This window comes from Labrus mixtus, chromosome 9 (genome assembly GCF_963584025.1).
Source record: "Labrus mixtus chromosome 9, fLabMix1.1, whole genome shotgun sequence".
Classification (NCBI taxonomy): Eukaryota; Metazoa; Chordata; class Actinopteri; order Labriformes; family Labridae; genus Labrus; species Labrus mixtus.
The window spans coordinates 23595640-23612685 of NC_083620.1; the positions used below are offsets into that span (position 1 = coordinate 23595640).

At 40.2% G+C, this 17046-nt stretch overlaps 2 protein-coding genes across 5 annotated transcripts; both read left to right on the forward strand.

Moving 5' to 3' along the window:
- Window positions 1–452: 452 nt before the first annotated feature.
- On the forward strand, window positions 453–6447 carry LOC132980708 (arfaptin-2-like). Of its 4 annotated transcripts, XM_061046990.1 has the most exons (10): window positions 453–745; window positions 838–944; window positions 2260–2368; window positions 2753–2815; window positions 3377–3463; window positions 3591–3694; window positions 3837–4058; window positions 4151–4308; window positions 4410–4584; window positions 5026–6447. In XM_061046990.1, exons 2-10 carry the CDS (start codon window positions 846–848, stop codon window positions 5179–5181), a joined length of 1173 nt encoding a protein of 390 aa, XP_060902973.1. In that variant the 5' UTR covers window positions 453–745; window positions 838–845; the 3' UTR covers window positions 5182–6447. The 4 variants fall into 4 exon arrangements, with proteins under 4 accessions (XP_060902973.1, XP_060902975.1, XP_060902974.1 ...); XM_061046992.1 differs by lacking the exon at window positions 3377–3463 and having other exon boundaries at window positions 454–745; XM_061046991.1 differs by lacking the exon at window positions 2753–2815 and having other exon boundaries at window positions 454–745.
- Window positions 6448–9035: 2588 nt separating this feature from the next.
- Window positions 9036–17003, forward strand: LOC132980710 (FH2 domain-containing protein 1-like). Its single transcript, XM_061046995.1, has 12 exons — window positions 9036–9310; window positions 9885–10300; window positions 11112–11173; window positions 11712–11814; window positions 11944–12029; window positions 12115–12215; window positions 12298–12368; window positions 12537–12648; window positions 12757–12823; window positions 12914–13031; window positions 13121–13285; window positions 13368–17003. Exons 2-12 carry the CDS (start codon window positions 9959–9961, stop codon window positions 14646–14648), a joined length of 2508 nt encoding a protein of 835 aa, XP_060902978.1. The 5' UTR covers window positions 9036–9310; window positions 9885–9958; the 3' UTR covers window positions 14649–17003.
- The last annotated feature ends 43 nt before the right edge of the window (window positions 17004–17046 follow it).

The following is a 17046-nucleotide window of genomic DNA, read 5'->3' on the forward strand; positions in this document are numbered from 1 at the left end:
ACAACGAGCAAAACGGATCAGCCTTCCTTCAAAAGATAAATACTGTCAACATTTGAGTTGAGAGGCCAGTGCCTTAAAGGAGTTTCTAAAGAAGAGTTAGTGTGAGTGAAACCCATTGCCAGTTTGTATTTTCATTTGGGCTTCTAGTGACATCTTCAGGAGCAGGATAGTACTACAGTCGAGGGATAAAGCAACGTCAGCACTGAACGACGTGGAAGATGGAGCGGGGGAGGGAGTCTGACGGTGATGCTTCGTTAAAGGTAATGTACCTTCAAAATAAGAGCATCAATTCATAGAGCACGATTCCAGCCTCTTGTTTGTGAAGAAGAACACACCAGACAGCGCCAGTTAACTATTTTATAAGATTTGCGTTACTTTAGAAGCCAAATAATGTAGCTTGAAATAGATTTAAAATAATGAAAACTTTTATTTTGAAGTGATACTACTAAAGCTGTTAGCCTGGTTGGATGCAGGGATTTTCTGGATCCTACCTTACATGGAGGCAGGCAGATAACGCGAGCGCTGTGTGGGAAATAATCATGGATGTTGCATTGAATGATATCTGAACACAACGGTGCTTTCCCGTTGAAAAATACCAAGTGGGCTCGCTGTGTGAACGACGGGATTTTCTCCCTCGGACGACTGGACTGGTCTCCAAAATCAAGTTGCTGTAGTGGAGAGGAAGCTAGCTGTCAAGACAGCCACATCAGCACCGCTGATACTAGCCAACTACATTAGCATCAGTGTAAGCACTTTTCGGATGTTGTTTGTCTCACTTTTGTCGGTGTGCATGCACGATCCCATCTTAACGTCAGTGTTTGGTGCTGTCTTGCACAGATTTCATTATGGCTGACAGTATCATGAGTAAGGCTGCAACCATGGAGATCCCCATTAACAGCAATGGAGACACAGGGACTCTGCCTGAGGATGACAGCCTGGAGCAGGTCTGTGACATTTTCTCTCATTTTTCTGAAAATGTCCTTTTAAAAAAAAATCTGCTTCAGCATTTTTCTGTGCAGTTTGTCGTCTGCTACAATATCTCAGAAGACAGAGTAGTCTAGGGCTAGGCTGTTGTAAGGGCCAGCTGTTACCTAACCATGAATAGGCCTGCAGCTATGTACAGTAGCTGCATATAGTGTGTGACCACACAGTATATACAGGGAGGGATGCTGACAATAACTGTAAAAGGATGCTTTGACTATATGAGATTTCATACTTCATACTACTTGTAGAGAATCATTTTGTGTCATTCTCAAACAGCAAAACATGGTGAATGCTGCAGAATTAGTGGCTCTACAAAGAGTGTACATAGTGCCTTTGCAAGAGATGTTATTCCAGTAGTCATCATCATATTGCATGATAAAGGAGCACAGAAACAATATGTTGGTGTGATCTCTGTGTAGGTTTACTTGCATTGTTTAGTTTCAGCTGACATAAATGAAAGCAACTAAGATTTCTTTACTTTTGAACAAAATAGTTTTCCCATTTTTGAACATACACTGTGGTAGGGCTGTCAAACAATTCTGTTTTTAATCACGATTAATTGCACATTTTCAATAGTTAATCGTGATTGAACGCATTTTCTAATCGCATGTTTCAAATTCCATTATTTTGCATTTTGAAAATAAAAATGGTTAGGCTTTTTATTTTGCACTGTCTTCAACTGAGAGTGCTTTACCCTGCTGTTTGAATTCAACCCTGCTTTTATTTGTGAAATAAATAAAGGCCCCGCCTGGTAGATCAAAGGTTATGACATTGACTTAAACACGGAAAAAAAGAAACTTGTTACGGATCAAAGACTTTATGAGAACAGCTCACAGGAATAATAAAAAAGTGAAACGTTGATGTGATTTAAGGTTGACCTACGAGCTGAGCCGTCTGACAGATTTGTAAACATGAGACTTTCAAAGATGCAGCAGTGTTGTTCTTTCCATCACTGTGACTACAGGGAGACACTGCTGAGGCTTATCCACAAAAGCATGCGATTAATCGTGATTAAAAATATCATTGCATTAATTTCAGACGTTGATTAATGCTGACAGCCCTGATATGTAGCACATTATACACATACTTATCAAGTAGTTAGAGGTTTCAAGGCTCAAATATATTGAAACATTTGTATGAATTACAAAAAGGCTTGAATTTTCTTTTTTTCTTTTTTGCATTGCCTGATTACAGAACATGATGATTAAAGACATTGTTACATAGTATCCCTTCTGAAACATATGTATTACTTATATTGTGCTTCAAATCCCTCAGGATTTGCAGCAAGTCATGGTGTCAGGACCCAACCTGAATGAAACCAGCATCGTCTCAGGAGGTTATGGAGGCCCTGCAGGGGGCATCATTCCTACCAGCAGCATCAAAGGTACTGCTAAAAGAACTGACGGCCAGACTTCATTTCTGACATTATTTTCTTATAGTAGGGATGTTTTTTGCTCTCGAAAGATGCCTTACATTTAAAGGTGCATTAAGTAAGGGTTACTGTATATTAGCTTTAAAATATGTTAAGAACTCTACATTAGTAAACGAGGGTCATAGGTCATCATCGATGACCCTGCAATTACTTTGCCAGGCGTTACCGTCTGTGGCCTCACAGCTCAACAAAGTTTATGAATTGAGAAGTAAGTCATTGTGGTCTGTACTTAATGCCCGTTGAGGAAACCAAAGAAAGTGTTTTGATGTATCGCTGCATCGAGAGCTGCAGAGCTTAAGGCTCCTGGTTCATATTACAAACGTCCATATCCCATAGGCCCTGCAGTTCGCTTCAACCCTGAGTATCTGGACAGAAGACGAGCCCCTGCACCAGGACCAGGTGGCTTTGTAATCTGACAAACCTTCTGTTGTTCTCTAAGTTAACCCTCATGTGTTGGTCTGTTTTTGCCCTTTATAAGAGGTTTTGGCGTTGCTTGACCGAGGGAGATGAATAAAAAAAAAAACCTTGCTTGTAACCTCTATTTCTCACAGCTTGAGTAACCAGAAATGATTTGACATCTTTTAAAATAAGGGTTGCACTAACCTGACTATACAGGGCCGTCACTTAAATGTTGTTGTCTAATACCAATCTCTTCTTCTGTACTGAAAAAATGCACTTTGGATGACTGTTTTGTTAATGCTTGTTTCTCTCATCCCATGAAGTCCATTTTCATCGTTTCGTTTCACAAATGTCTTATCCTGCATGAGAAACCTGCATGGTGGATTGTTGTTCAACAAAGAGAAATGTTGATGTGGAACTCTTTGCGTATCCTTCACCAGGAACCCTAACACCTTTCTGCTACTTTACGTCCTCTGCTGTTTCGACTGTGCATGTTGACACACATTTCAGCACATGTCTTCATCTCATCCTCACTCTTTATCGTCACCATGCTCATTTCAGACATTCGCATGAAATCCAGGGGTGTTAGCTTGCCTAACAGCCAGTCTGCAGCCGGTCGACTTTCCCAACAGGCAGACCAGCATCCAGGTACCACCATGCTCATCACCATGTTCGCGCTGTCCTCACTCTTTGTCATGTCCCTTGTTATTTCTGTAAACCTCATTTAGACAAATGACATCCATTAAAGTGAGGTTTGTCCTTTTTTCTTTGATAGGATCATCGAACCATAACTTGAGTAATTCAACTGAGGAAGTTTCTCGGGGTGTCGCTGTTGAGAAGTTGGACAGTGTAAAGAAATGGGGCATAAACACATATAAGGTATTGTGTGCTGTGTCATGATACTTTGTTTTTAAAATCTCCAGGAGTACATAGACATAAAAGGTGATCTTATTTATTCAACTCTGATTTTTGATTGTTCTTTATGAATGGTTTGTCATCTCTGTCCATATTCCTTCTGCAGTGTACAAAGCAGATGTTCTCCGAGAGGTTTGGGCGAGGCTCCCGAACAGTCGACCTGGAGCTGGAGGCTCAGATTGACTTGTTAAGAGACACCAAGAGCAAGTACGAAAACATCCTGAGACTGGCCACTGCACTCATCACTCATTTTCAAAGCATGGTGGAGACTCAACAGGCTCTGGGCGACACCTTCACTGACCTCAGCCAGAAGTCCCCTGAGCTGCAGGTACTGTGTTTCAGAGTGTTTGGAAATGGGAAAGTGAAAACATCACATGGGAAAAGAAGTTAGAAGTTTAAAGCTTGTGTGTTTCTCTGCAGGATGAGTTCGGGTACAACGCAGAAACACAAAAGCTGTTGTGTAAGAATGGTGAGGCTCTGCTCGGTGCCATTAGCTTCTTCGTGTCAAGCATCGACACCTTGGTCAACAAAACAATGGACGATACGCTGATGACCATCAGGCATTATGAAAACGCAAGGTAACAAACCTTCACATCCTGCTTCAGAGTTCAGAAACATAGTCTGAAGAGCTTTTCTGGTGATCAGAGCCTGTGACAGCTTCAACTGTGTTTGCCCGCAGACTAGAGTTTGATGCCTATCGGTCTGATATGGAGGAGCTGAGTTTGGGCCCGAGGGATGCGGCTACCATGGTCCGCATCGAAATGGCTCAGCATGACTATCAGATCCACAGAGACAAATTTGAAAGGCTGCGTAGTGATGTCACCATCAAGCTCAAATTTCTGGAGGAAAATAAGGTTTGTATCTTTAAAAAAAAAAAAAGTGTTGAATACTGTGTTCCTCCTTATTGTCAGAGGCTTCATATTGTCTATCATTGACTATTATCTACTGCAGCAATAGTTCAGAGCTGATGTGAAACTAATGGACACAAGCATATTTTGGTTGTAGATAATTGCAATAGAGAAAGAGAATGTCACAAACACAAAAGACCCAATGAATGACAAATTAGTATGATCAATGCCATCACAAGTTGCATTATGTAAAGCACTGCTTAAGTGCTCTTAAAAAGCCTGATTGACATGAATGAGAAGATCTCAGTGACAAAGTAATGCGCATGTTGCCTTAAGGTTTATTACTGCAGAGCTCATCTGAGATGTTAGTCATTGTAATGTAAATAGATGACCTCAGGTGATGGTCTCCTGCAGACACTTTATTTCCTCTCTTTTTTTTCCTCCTAGGTGAAGGTGATGCACAAGCAGCTGCTTCTCTTCCACAATGCTATCTCAGCTTATTTTGCTGGCAACCAGCAGCAGTTGGAACAAACTCTCATACAGTTCAACGTGAAGTTAAAGCCGCCAGGATCAGACAAGCCGTCCTGGCTGGAGGAGCAGTAGTGAAGACGTGCAAGGTTCAGCCGTTTGAGATATACAGAGACACATTGATCAGTGACCATTGTGGTTAGAGGGACAAGGATTAAACCCATAAAGGAAGATACTGTAGGATCAGTAGCTGCCAGTGATAAAAGAAAAAAACATGACCCATCCCTTTTATAATGTTTTTCAGTATCACTTATTACATAGATGTAACAACATTTTTGGTTATGAGATGTTTTTGTTAGTCACACATGTACTTTTTATTACTTTCTTTAGGCAAAGCACCCGTTTATAAGATATCACTTCTTATTTATGTACAGTGTCGTCTTCTATTTCTGTAGAAACCCTCGGCAGTTTTGCACATGAATTATGTTGTTGTTGTTTTTTTATGTGTTAAAAAGTGTTATCTATAATATATACTGAGTGCATCACATTGGAGGAATTCAAGGAATGTCAAACATGTCATGAAATCGCCTCAGAAATGTCTGTTATTTCTGAGGTTGCATGTCTGAACCATTTCCTCTAAATTAAATCAAGATCAGATCGTCAGACAATCTTCCAAAGTTAAGCAGATTTCATTATTGCTTTGTTGAAGATCTGTCTGAATGGCCAGTTTCGGCTTGACATGGCCAGAGGGAAATATATCAAGTGTGAATGTAAGGATTTTCTCATCAGATATGTTCTTACTGATAATCAAGCACAGGCACCACTATGTGTCTGGTGGACTTCAGAGTTTACAAATGGAAATAAGCCTCAACAGGAGATGCCACACTTCTGTTCGACATCGATCCATGGTAGGGATGCTTTGGTGACACATTCAGTAATTTAATTATCATGAAACAAATCAATAAATCAAACTGCATTACATATCGAAAGTTTAAATGACGGGAAAATTACAAATTCCTGTGAGACTCATTTCTGACGTCTTTTTTTTTTTTTTACTTAACGGTGAAAGGAAATTCTGAACACGACACCACATCCAGTCTACGTTACATTATAAGTCTCAGCGTCTCCTCAAGTGCAGAATGTAAGAGTATATTTATTTACCAATCTGTTAATAATGTCATATTTCTTTGTCCATTCCTCTTCAGTTGTTGTCATCTGATTGTCCTTGTCTTGTTCTGCATTTCCAATAAAGTGCTGGATGTTGTTTTCCCCTGACTGTGCAGCTGACACAGATCTCAGTTGGAGAATTGATGCGCTCACAGATTATGTACAGAAAGCTCACAATATATGTCAAATGTATGGCACCAGTATGTACATGAAAATACAACGATATATCTCTAACATGGTTTCCATGACTTATTATGTTATTTAATAATCAATGCATTCATTATTTGAAGGTCTGCTTCGGATCACTATAACTTATAGCAGAACATTGAACACTTCATTGTATTTCAGTTGGGACCCCTTCGGTCAAAGAAAGCTTTTATTTGCATGACACTGACTATATTTGTTGGTATGGCTCTTCTCCGGACCTCCCTGTCCTCCCACATGCGGAAAGGCTTAAGTTGGGAGAGCAGCAGCCAAAACATGTACAGGGCAGAGCAAGCGTGACAACGGAAATGACATGAATGAGTCATACACAGCATGAAAAGGAGGAGCACGGATGGAGGTGTGTTGCAAAGCAGCTTGCAGAAGACGCAACAGAGGAGTCTGTGAGCGTATTGTAAGAGATTTGCTATCAGTTAAAGGAATCAGCTGATGGGGCAGCTTCAGATCAGTCAATATCAACGGATGGAGTTGGAATGAGAGCTGAGCATGACTTGAGGTCTGAAGAAAATGATGAACTCAATTTTGGCAGCAATTTCATTTTTTGCTAAAGTTTCATACACCCGCTTCTATTTCTTATTTGAGAAGTGGCATTGGTGATGAAAATCTATGGATAAAACTATATTCTTCTATTTATTATTTGATGGATTCCTTCATTCCAGCAATGTTTTCAAATTGATGCTGACAGAAACACCAAACAGTATCAGAAAACGCTTTTTTAACATTTCCCAAAGCATCTGATTAGTTAAGAAATGTTTTGATCCTTTGGCCTCTATGCATTTCACTGCTGTGTGTATGTTTTCTCCTCCACTTGCTTACGTTGAGGCTTCCTGTATACACACTTCATAATCATGGCACAGTATATGATATACATGACTGTACGGTAAATGGGAATGCCAAAATGTAAGACCTACACTTTCTATGTGACAGCACAAGTTGCAGCACCTCTGTGTGTATGACTGAATATTCGGTTGTTTTCTTCACTCTGTAACAGATGCAGACTAAATGCTGCTGTGAGCCAAAATTGATTTGAGGGATTTTGAATAAAGCTAAACTTGTTCAGCCTGATGTTACATTCACAGAGCAAGTTACAGAGGCTTCAATAAGCCGGATGTGTTCTTTGTGTACACTAGGTGTGTGCAGGTGAAAACTTAACAACATGGCAGTACAACAACATTGAAATCACATGAACGACATAATGATGGTGACTCCTTGTTCCAGCTTCCAACTCCTTCTGAACAGGACTCTTGAATGTTGTCAGATCAAAAGCAGAATATCAGATTAAAACACATGATTGATCTTGAGCTCCATTGTTAACTAAATTCATCTTAAAATTATGCACAGCTCAGAGGGGTCAAACTTTGTTCTACTTTGTTGAGAGGGGAGTTCATTCGTTATATTATAAGATACTAATGAAGGAAAGAAAAGCTCTTTAATTTCTGATTTAGATACAGTTGCACAATGACCTTTATTATATTGACTTGCAATTCTGATGTAATGTGTTTGGGAAACTTCTCTCTACATTTTAAAGGAGTTACTATTTTTCAACTTGAAGGAAATATCAACATGGTCTTACACAGGGAATCTAGACTTGAGTTTAAATATGCTTCATTTAAATTTTAGAAGAGCACTTTTTTTTTTAATTACAAGGACCAACAAATTAACACAATACACAACAAACCACAACAACAACAACATACAGACACATTACAACAAAACAAAAAAAACGAACAAAGATTAACAAAAGCAGTCTTCACAACCAGAAAAGCACTTTTACAATAAAAAAATAGATAGATGTCCCCAATAACCTAACTTCACTAAAATAAAGTATGGGTTACTTAAAAGTGTTACATTCCTGCAGGTCGTGACCTCTGTCGCGTGATCGGAAGGCCAGAGGTCACAGACAGGGAAACAAACAAAAAGAAAATAGCACCTTCATATAACAACAAATATAAGGTGCTCTCAATGATAGGCTCGTTAGAAGCACTGGAGGTCACTCACAGGTTACCTCCATCCGTAACAAAAGTGCAGTGGTATGTACATTTTACTTGATTTTAACAAGTATTTAATTTATTTATAGCTACTCGGCCTAGTAAAATGTACTTGATATGTGTTGTAATTTATTATCGAATATCATTTTTAATTAATACTGAAAAAGTTATTCTTTTTTTCAGTGTGAGTAGAGATTTATCTTTTTTTTCAGTGTAGGCTGTATTGCTGAGGAGCAGCTGGTCTTGTTGACACTCACGTTAGTAGAATCAAGTGATTTGCATACAAAAGTGTTTTATCTATCTTCTTATGTCCTTATCTTGTTTAGGACAGAGCTGAAGGGCCTTCTGCTAAAAGCCCCTCTGACCACCTGCTCACTTTTTAACCAGTGAGCTATAAGAGAGCTTGAGTCATGTTTTCGCTTTATTAGACAACGCAATTTGAATTAACAAAACAAAAACGAAAGCTATCCGTCCAGTCCTAAGATTATCAATGAAGGCGTTTCTTAATGGTAAAAAAAAAATAAGTAGTGTAGTTTTGGTGTAAAAGTCCAGCCTTTGGACCAATCAATTTTCTTTTCTTATCAGTGTCAGTCACGCTGAACGAGTCTGTATCCAGTGGACTGCTCACATGAGTTCACGACTTCTAGACAGAAACACACAGAAGTCCTCAAAGCCCACGCTGGGAAGGTGTGGACTCCACGAACAGAGAATCAGTTACCTGGGCGTGTCGTCGTGTTCGTGCAGGCGAGTTTCAACACTTTCTTCCTGTTTTATCCAGCTAATTGTCAGTCTACTTTGGAGGGTGAAGTTACAAGAAGACGGCGGAGGGACAAGTCGAGGAACAAAGAAACACGGAGAATTTAACAGCAGCGGAACCAAAAGCAAAAGTATGTTGTTTTTTTTTATACCTGGTAATAGTAATGTCGAACAACGAGCATTGTATTATACGACATTTTTTGTGGGGGATTAATTAACCAAAGATTAATGCGGATGGCATATTTAAATTAAATACAAGGCCTTTACAATTCAGTCTTTATTTGCGTTGTTTTGAACAGTATTTTTATTAAATTAACAAAAACTGTAGGCTGATGGGTTCTATGCTCAATAGCTTTTTTTTTTATCCAACCTTCTCAAGTCCGAATTAACAATAGCACACATTTGCAATATTCAATATATCTGTATTATGATTCTTAAGTTTATGGATTTTTTTTGACAACACATAAAACTACTACAGTTAATGTAAGGTTCTGGTGGGAGAGGGAATCCTTTATCCTGAGCTGAACACTGTTGTTTACAATCATAGTGTAGCCTACAGTCTTTGAAAAGTCTCCACCCTGCTCTGTTTCTTTAAGACTGAATAAATCATCCTATCTGACAACACTGATGACAGCTGTTCCAATAGCAACTACGACACAGTCCAATAAAACAGAACCAGTCATTTGCACTTCTAATTTCTCACAGGAATTTAACCAGCCTGCGTGTGTGACTGAGAACATGACAGCATCCAAAACCTGCTGACAGCTCCTCGTCAGAAGATGCAACCAGGGGGTCCCCCGGCTCCACCTCCACCACCACCTCCTCCTCCACCACCACCTCCTCCCCCTGGCCTCCCTCCATCTACACATGGCACAGGCCTATTTGGAAAGGGGGGGCATAGGAGCTCCAGGATGCGTAATTTTAACTGGGAAACTCTTCCCAAACACAGTGTGATAGGAAAGCACAACATCTGGACAGCTGACAAAACTGATGACGAGTATGAGCTGGATACGGATAACATGGAGAAGCTGTTCAGCCGCAAGCAGGCCCAGCAACAACCCAAGGCCCTGAACCGCCAGAGTCTGAGAGGTCTGCCTAATGCTGCCTCAGGAGGGGACATGGTGAGTACAAACCACTTGAGAATACAGCTGTCTTTGCTTCATCAGAGTCATACACTAACCCAAAGGTTTGTGACAATCATCTGAAATGTTTAGTCATTTTTTTTGTACAGTGGTTAGAAACCGGGACAAGTTTGTTCAACCTGTATTGATTTTATTTCTATGCATGCTGTTGAACCTGTACAATGTTTCTCTCTGCAAAGACTAAAAAAACACTAGCAGAATAGTAATCAGATAAATAACCTAATATGTCTCCTAGTTACTCTGTGTTTTGATCTGCTGTTCAATACAAGGGTGGAGTCTCTATTCCTCAGATCTGTTTGCTAAAGGAAGGTGGAGTTGTGAGCTCATGCAGCTTTATTTGGTGTAGCAGCTTCTCTTCTTACTTTTGATCAGTAGCCAAGCTGGTTTCTCTTGCCATGCATTACGAGATAGGGCTTTCCGAAACAAACAAAAAAACACAACAAAGAGTTTTTTTTGCATATCTATTCATAGCATTCCCTGTTATTTATGTATTACACAAACATTTGTTACACAATCAAAGTTGTCTGTGTAACAAAAGTGGGTTAAAATCTCTTACAAAACTTTTTCTTTGGCCTACGTCCCTTTTTTCCTAAAGACACTTAAAATAGCAGTGATGCATGACAAGGTATCTTTTCCCTGAGTGTTCAATACTATCAGCTCAAAGAATTCTCAACCTTTGCTTTGTTTAAAAAGGTGTGACACAAAAGACACTCTGCTCAGGCTAATAGTGAAATTATCTTAGTGGCTGACAAAGTTGATTATATCCAGATTTGTGTTTGTCCACTCGCAGGTTTCCATCCTCAGCTCCAAGAGGAGCATGAACATTGGAATTTTCCTGAAGCAATTCAAGCGGTGAGTCAGTATTCCTAAGGTGTGAATGTTTTTGCACAATAATCTGTCCATGTCCCGGTGTAAAACAGAGCAGGATGATGCAGACAGATTAGCCTCGCGCTGACAAACCTTTCAAAGCCAGCATGTCTCAGCAGGTTTGATGTACACTGTTCTACAGCTCCAACAGGTTACCTCACTGTGGCTAGCAGCAAAATATTTGTTGTGAGCTATTGTGAATATGTTTCCTAAGGCTATTGGCGTGTGTGACAAATCTGACAGGAAATGATACAGAAAAGCTGTTAAAGATGGCCTCCAACCGACAGATATGTAAACATGTTTGACGTCAAACATTCTACAGTCGTGTGCTATGTTTTTCTGATGAAATGACATCATAAGTGTTACTGTTTTGCAACGTTATGTGAGCAGGTAGAGGCTTGTTAGCGTCAGCAGCCCAACTTTCCATAGACGAAAAAGTGTGTTGTTAACATTGACACATCCCCATTATGAAGAAAAGAAATGTTTTAATTAAGATTTTATACCTCCACACCTCTCTCCACAGGCCTGTGCAAGACTTGATTGAAGACATTAAATCAGGAAATAGTCGCAACTTTGCCTCGGGAAAACTGAGGGAGCTATGCAAGATGCTGCCGGATGAAGGCGAGGTACTTGTGACAGCTACTGCAACAATGTTCTGTAAATCTTGCGACATTGGTGCTCGAAGATTTTCCTGACGAAAACAACAATGTGTTTAATTGCGTGGGTTGTTTTATTTTGCTTAACAAAAACTGCAGGTGAAGCAGCTAGTGGATTTCAAGCTCAAGCCCTCGGCTCTCCCTGAAGCGGATCTGTTCATGCTGATGCTGGTCAAGACGTCCAGGTGAGTCACCGGTCGCAGTGTGTTCAATATGTCGCAAAGGAATTGTCGGTGAAAGTTTACTGACGATGGAAACTGTGTCTGTTAGTTATGAAGAGCGTCTCAGCAGCTTGGTGCTCAAAGAGGAATTTTTCCCTCTCATGGATGAAATCAGAGGCTTCATTGGTACTCTGACAGCTGCAGGAACAGGTATTGTGTTTTTTTCCTGGTTAAGTATAAGTACATGTTAAAAGTAAGACACCCATTGAGACTTTAATTTTACTTCATTTAGAGCTGTTGGAGTCTGATAATCTACATTCTGTCATTCGCCTGGTGTTGAAGACTGGAAACTTCATGAATGCTGTGAGTTTATGACACACACACACACACACACACACACACACACACACACACACACACACACACACACACACACACACACACACATACATGTCATAGTGGACTGTTGGATGGCTTTCCTTTGTGTTTTAACATATCTGAATCTATTTTTTCTTTCTTTTTAAAACACAGGGTGGCTATGCAGGGAGTGCAATTGGCTTCCGAATGGCTTCCCTGTTGAAGTTAGCAGACACCAAGGCAAACAAACCTGGAATGAATCTTATGCATTATGTTGTGATGGCAAGTCACTTTTACTTTGATCACATTTCAGTGTAAAGCCATTATTACTGAATCTTCAAAAATGTGTGTGAATAGTGATTTTGATACAGACTTTCATCTCTATCACAGCAAGCTCAGAAGGCAGACGTGGCTCTGCTTGAATTTCCAGAACAACTCCAACACATTGAAGCAGCAGCAAGGTAAACCTAACTCTTACTGATTGCTATAAGCATTTTTAACCCTCTTTTTTTTAATCTAGTCAGAAAATAACTTGATTTTTGGTCTTGCAGAATAAATAAAGGCGAAATTGAAGCAGAGTTCAGAAAACAGGAAAAGAACGTAGAAAAAGCCAAAGCAGACACACTGAAGCAGGAAGACTTAAAGGCACAAATGGAACAATTTCTTAAGGTAAGAAGTCTGTTGCTGAAACAGTGAGGTTGAGGTGATTTTTAAATGGTGGATATATGTTCTGATGTTTTGATTTTGGTCTTATTTAGGAGGCTGAGGTCTGCTTGGCAGAAATAGAGACTGATCTTCAGGAAATGCAGGCCTTGAGTGACTCTGTGGCAGAGTACTTCTGTGAAGACCCAAACAAGTTCAGACTGGAGGAGTGCTGCTCCATTTTCCACTCCTTTTGTGAGAAATTTATGCGAGCCATGCAGGTACGCAATCATACTGGCACGTTCTACCTAGGTGAGGTTAATAAACCCTACTTAATCTGTTAATTGTGTGTTTTTTCTGAAGGAAAACAAGTCTCGGGAGGTGGCAGAGGTTCAGAGGAGACACAGAGACAGACTGCAGTGTGCTGCCAAGCGCAGGTCTACAGCTACCTGCTCCAGTAGAGACAAGGAATTGGATGGAGGTGCATTAGAGTCTATACTAGTACAGACCTCCTTATTCAAACGTGTCTCTCGGAGGAGAAGCGGCAGGCCCACATCCACTCATGGAAGCCCCACAAGCGGCAGCCCCATCAATGGCAGCCTATCGGAAATCATCTCTCAGGCTAACCTCCTTGCTGACGATCAAAAGAAGGGAGGGCTTTTAAGAGTGCCAGAGGTAGGCAGGAAAAAGTGGATCTCGGCTGTGGAACTTACGGAGAACTCTTCACAAAATCAAATCCAGCCCATTGGTGAGGACAACAAAGAAAAGAGTGGCATTCCTCATGAAGAGGAGATGAAAACATCCAGAAAAGAGGACTCCAAGTCTTTTACACACCCTGCCAATAGGACAACCACCAATTCCTCCTCAGGCAGGCCATTGTCAGCCACAACTGAAGATGAGGAAGATCTACAGGACAATAATGAAGAGGAGGCCCAGAAGTTACGTGAAGCATCTAGAAAAGTTTTGCGTTTTCAGAACAGCCGTGGCAGTGTCTCATCTGGGGAATATTCTCTGGAAAATCTGAAATCTCCTGGTCCACGAACCAAATTGCTTCGTCAAAGAACGGTTGACGAGGACACCGATAGGTATCCTGGAGACCCAACCAATGCGGATTTAGTTCGGTTTTTATTCAATACTCAACCATCATCTATACGTGACCTTGGCCGCCGCCATACTCTACCTTCCAAAGTGCCTAAAACCGAGGGGAATGAAGACAATGTGTCAGCTCTGCATCCAGTCAGATCTCCTAAATCTGCCAAAATGGAGAAAGAGACACTGGCTACAGAGGGTGCTGGAAACAATTCCACAAAACAAGTGTTTGACTTTATTGATCAATCTCATGACTTTGAAAAATCTGGGGAGCAAGACCAGAATCCTCCTTCAGTGGCAATGAAAAGTGAAACAAATGTCTCTGTAGCCCATGTCCCAGGTGAAGGGCAGGGGGAGAAATGCCAAGAGGGAAAATCAACGGAGCCCAAAGACAACCACGTGCAAAAAAGTAGTGAAAATGTTCCACCGAAGAGTACATGGATTAAGACTGAAACCACTGGATTATTTTTTAACTTTTTTAAACGCCTTGGAGATATGAGCAAACAGACAAACAGCAAGGAAACTGTCCAGAATGGCACTGATTCCAGTGTGTAGGTTTTTAAAGACATTCATTTGAAAGTCAGGGAGGCACATCTAACTTTAGTTTTACTTGTATTTAACTCACCAAAGCTACATTGTAGGGTTTTATTTAATGTTATTTTGGTAAATTGTTATCAGGGTTGTTAGGAAGTGATGGAAGGTTAAAGGAAAGTGTTGAAGGAAATATTGACGTGGAAAGGCAATTTAGCTTTTAACCACTAGATGGCAGATTGAAACCGTACCATGGTAATCTGTTGCTCAGGAAAGAGGTGTGTTGTTTAACTCAGGCAGTCTGCACACGGTCTTGTAAATAATGGATAAAACTTACGACCACATTTTTTTCCTTATTTCCTTGACGAGGCATTATTCTCTTCAGTTTTACTAATGGGTTAATACTGACTGTGCATTCTTTGTCTGATAAACAACCTTGCAGAATGTCTTGAGAAAGTAAGTGGATGTTGAATGTGATAAGGGAGCAGAGAGAAGTCGAACTGTAAAGTTAAGGATTGATTGTTACTTTTGATTAAATATAGTTGATTGCATTATTGTTAAATGTCAAGGTATATGCTCAATGCCTTTGTTTTTGCCTCTTTGTTTTTATTTCTCTATTGATGTCACTCAATGAAGTTGTGGATGCTTTCAGGTCTTTCTCAATTCAGCCATTGTTTTTGGCTTAAATGGGTCAGTGTTACAAAGGCAGCCTGTTGAGGGCAGAGCTGAACCGTGGACGCTTGATGGCAAATTGAAGGGTATTAACTTTAGAGGAGATTGCTGTAATTGAAGGCCCAACACCTGGTGGCTTAGGTGATGGAAGAACAAGCTTACCTAAATTTTCACTTGCAGCCAGACGGGCAGCAACACAAACTGTTCATCAAGCCACACGGGTCACCAAGGCCACAGCTTGTGCCAATAGCAGACGTTCAAGATGTAAGCTGACCTACTGGCATTTTTTTGAGCAGTTAAGTAGAGTCACAATCATCAACTTTTAGGACCATGTCCAGTTATCTGACTGAATTTTAAAAGTGAGGAAATGAAAATGACCTGAAATGATCTGCCTGTAACGATCTGACACTTTTTTCATCACTTTGTAAGGAATTGGTTATAAGACAGAGATGTATAGCCACTACATTGAAATAAATAGTATTGTCCCTAATATGTTCAACATCTTACTGTTGTTATTTAAACTCTATTCATTAGGCTGGTAAAAAAAAGATTAAAGAACATGTACAAATATGTAACTGCAACACGCTGAGCTGTACAGGTTATTGTAACCCTAACATAAAACACCAGTGGTGTTTCTTAATGACAGACTATAACAGAGTGTGTAGAAGTGTCGTTTAAGACAAGGGGTGTGTTTCGTTATTGATGAGACCCAAGATGTATTGATGAAACAGCATGAAAAATTGACAGTTTCAGAAAGCCTTAATGTGATGAATGCCTTTAGCATATTAACATTATACAAGCAGCTGTAAAGTTACATTTATTAGGAGGCCTGTTTTAAAGTGACAGCGCATTCATATGGAGCTACTAAAGCCTTTACCTTGTTGGATTATTTGTATTGTCACATCTTTGTTCAAAAAGAGAATATACACCCACAACGTGTGATGGAAAAGAGATTCTTGCATCTGTAATAGTTCGTGGGTATACGACTCGACAGTGTGTGTTATTTTACCTGCTGCTGCTGCTGCCACACTGCAGCAGCCATCTTGACTAAAATACGATGGAAGCAGTTGCCATGGCAACTCCACATTGCAGAATAAGACCCAGAGATGACTGTGTCTCCCCAAGCCCCACCCCCCAACAAACTCCCCGACGCCTGCAGCACAACGGCAGTCTCACAAAGTGTATTCACATTATATTACAGTGGCATCCTTTTCTCTGTCAGTCCCCCCTCATTAATCTTTACCTTGAGCCTTTATTGACCCATCCCCCACTCCCCTGTTAGAACCACAAACGACTGAAAGATTCTGCTTTTTTCTTTAATCATCTTTCCTTTTAATCATTTGTCCTTGCTAGCTACAGCCCTCACTATTACAAGTCCCAGCTGAATTATCAAGTGCCCTGACCCCCACCCAATACAACCACCTGACTCCACTCTAAATATCAGAATTAACTCAATCACATCTAGCAGGACTAAAGGTTTAACATAGAAATGAGCAATTCTCTGTTTTCTGTAAAAAGAAAGAGCCCAGTTGCATAAAAACCGGCCTCATGGTTCTTAAAAAGAGAGAATACAATTTTAAAATTGAATGTGAGACTGTTTATTTTTTTTTATTATTATTGCCTCATTGTATTATTTAGCAGTTTTTTCCCCTTTGTATTCACCTCCCATTCTTCTTCCCAGCCTTATAATTCAAAGCTTTAAGAAAATGAACTGCATCCTTTGTCCTTTTAAGGGAACTGGGTGGTATCT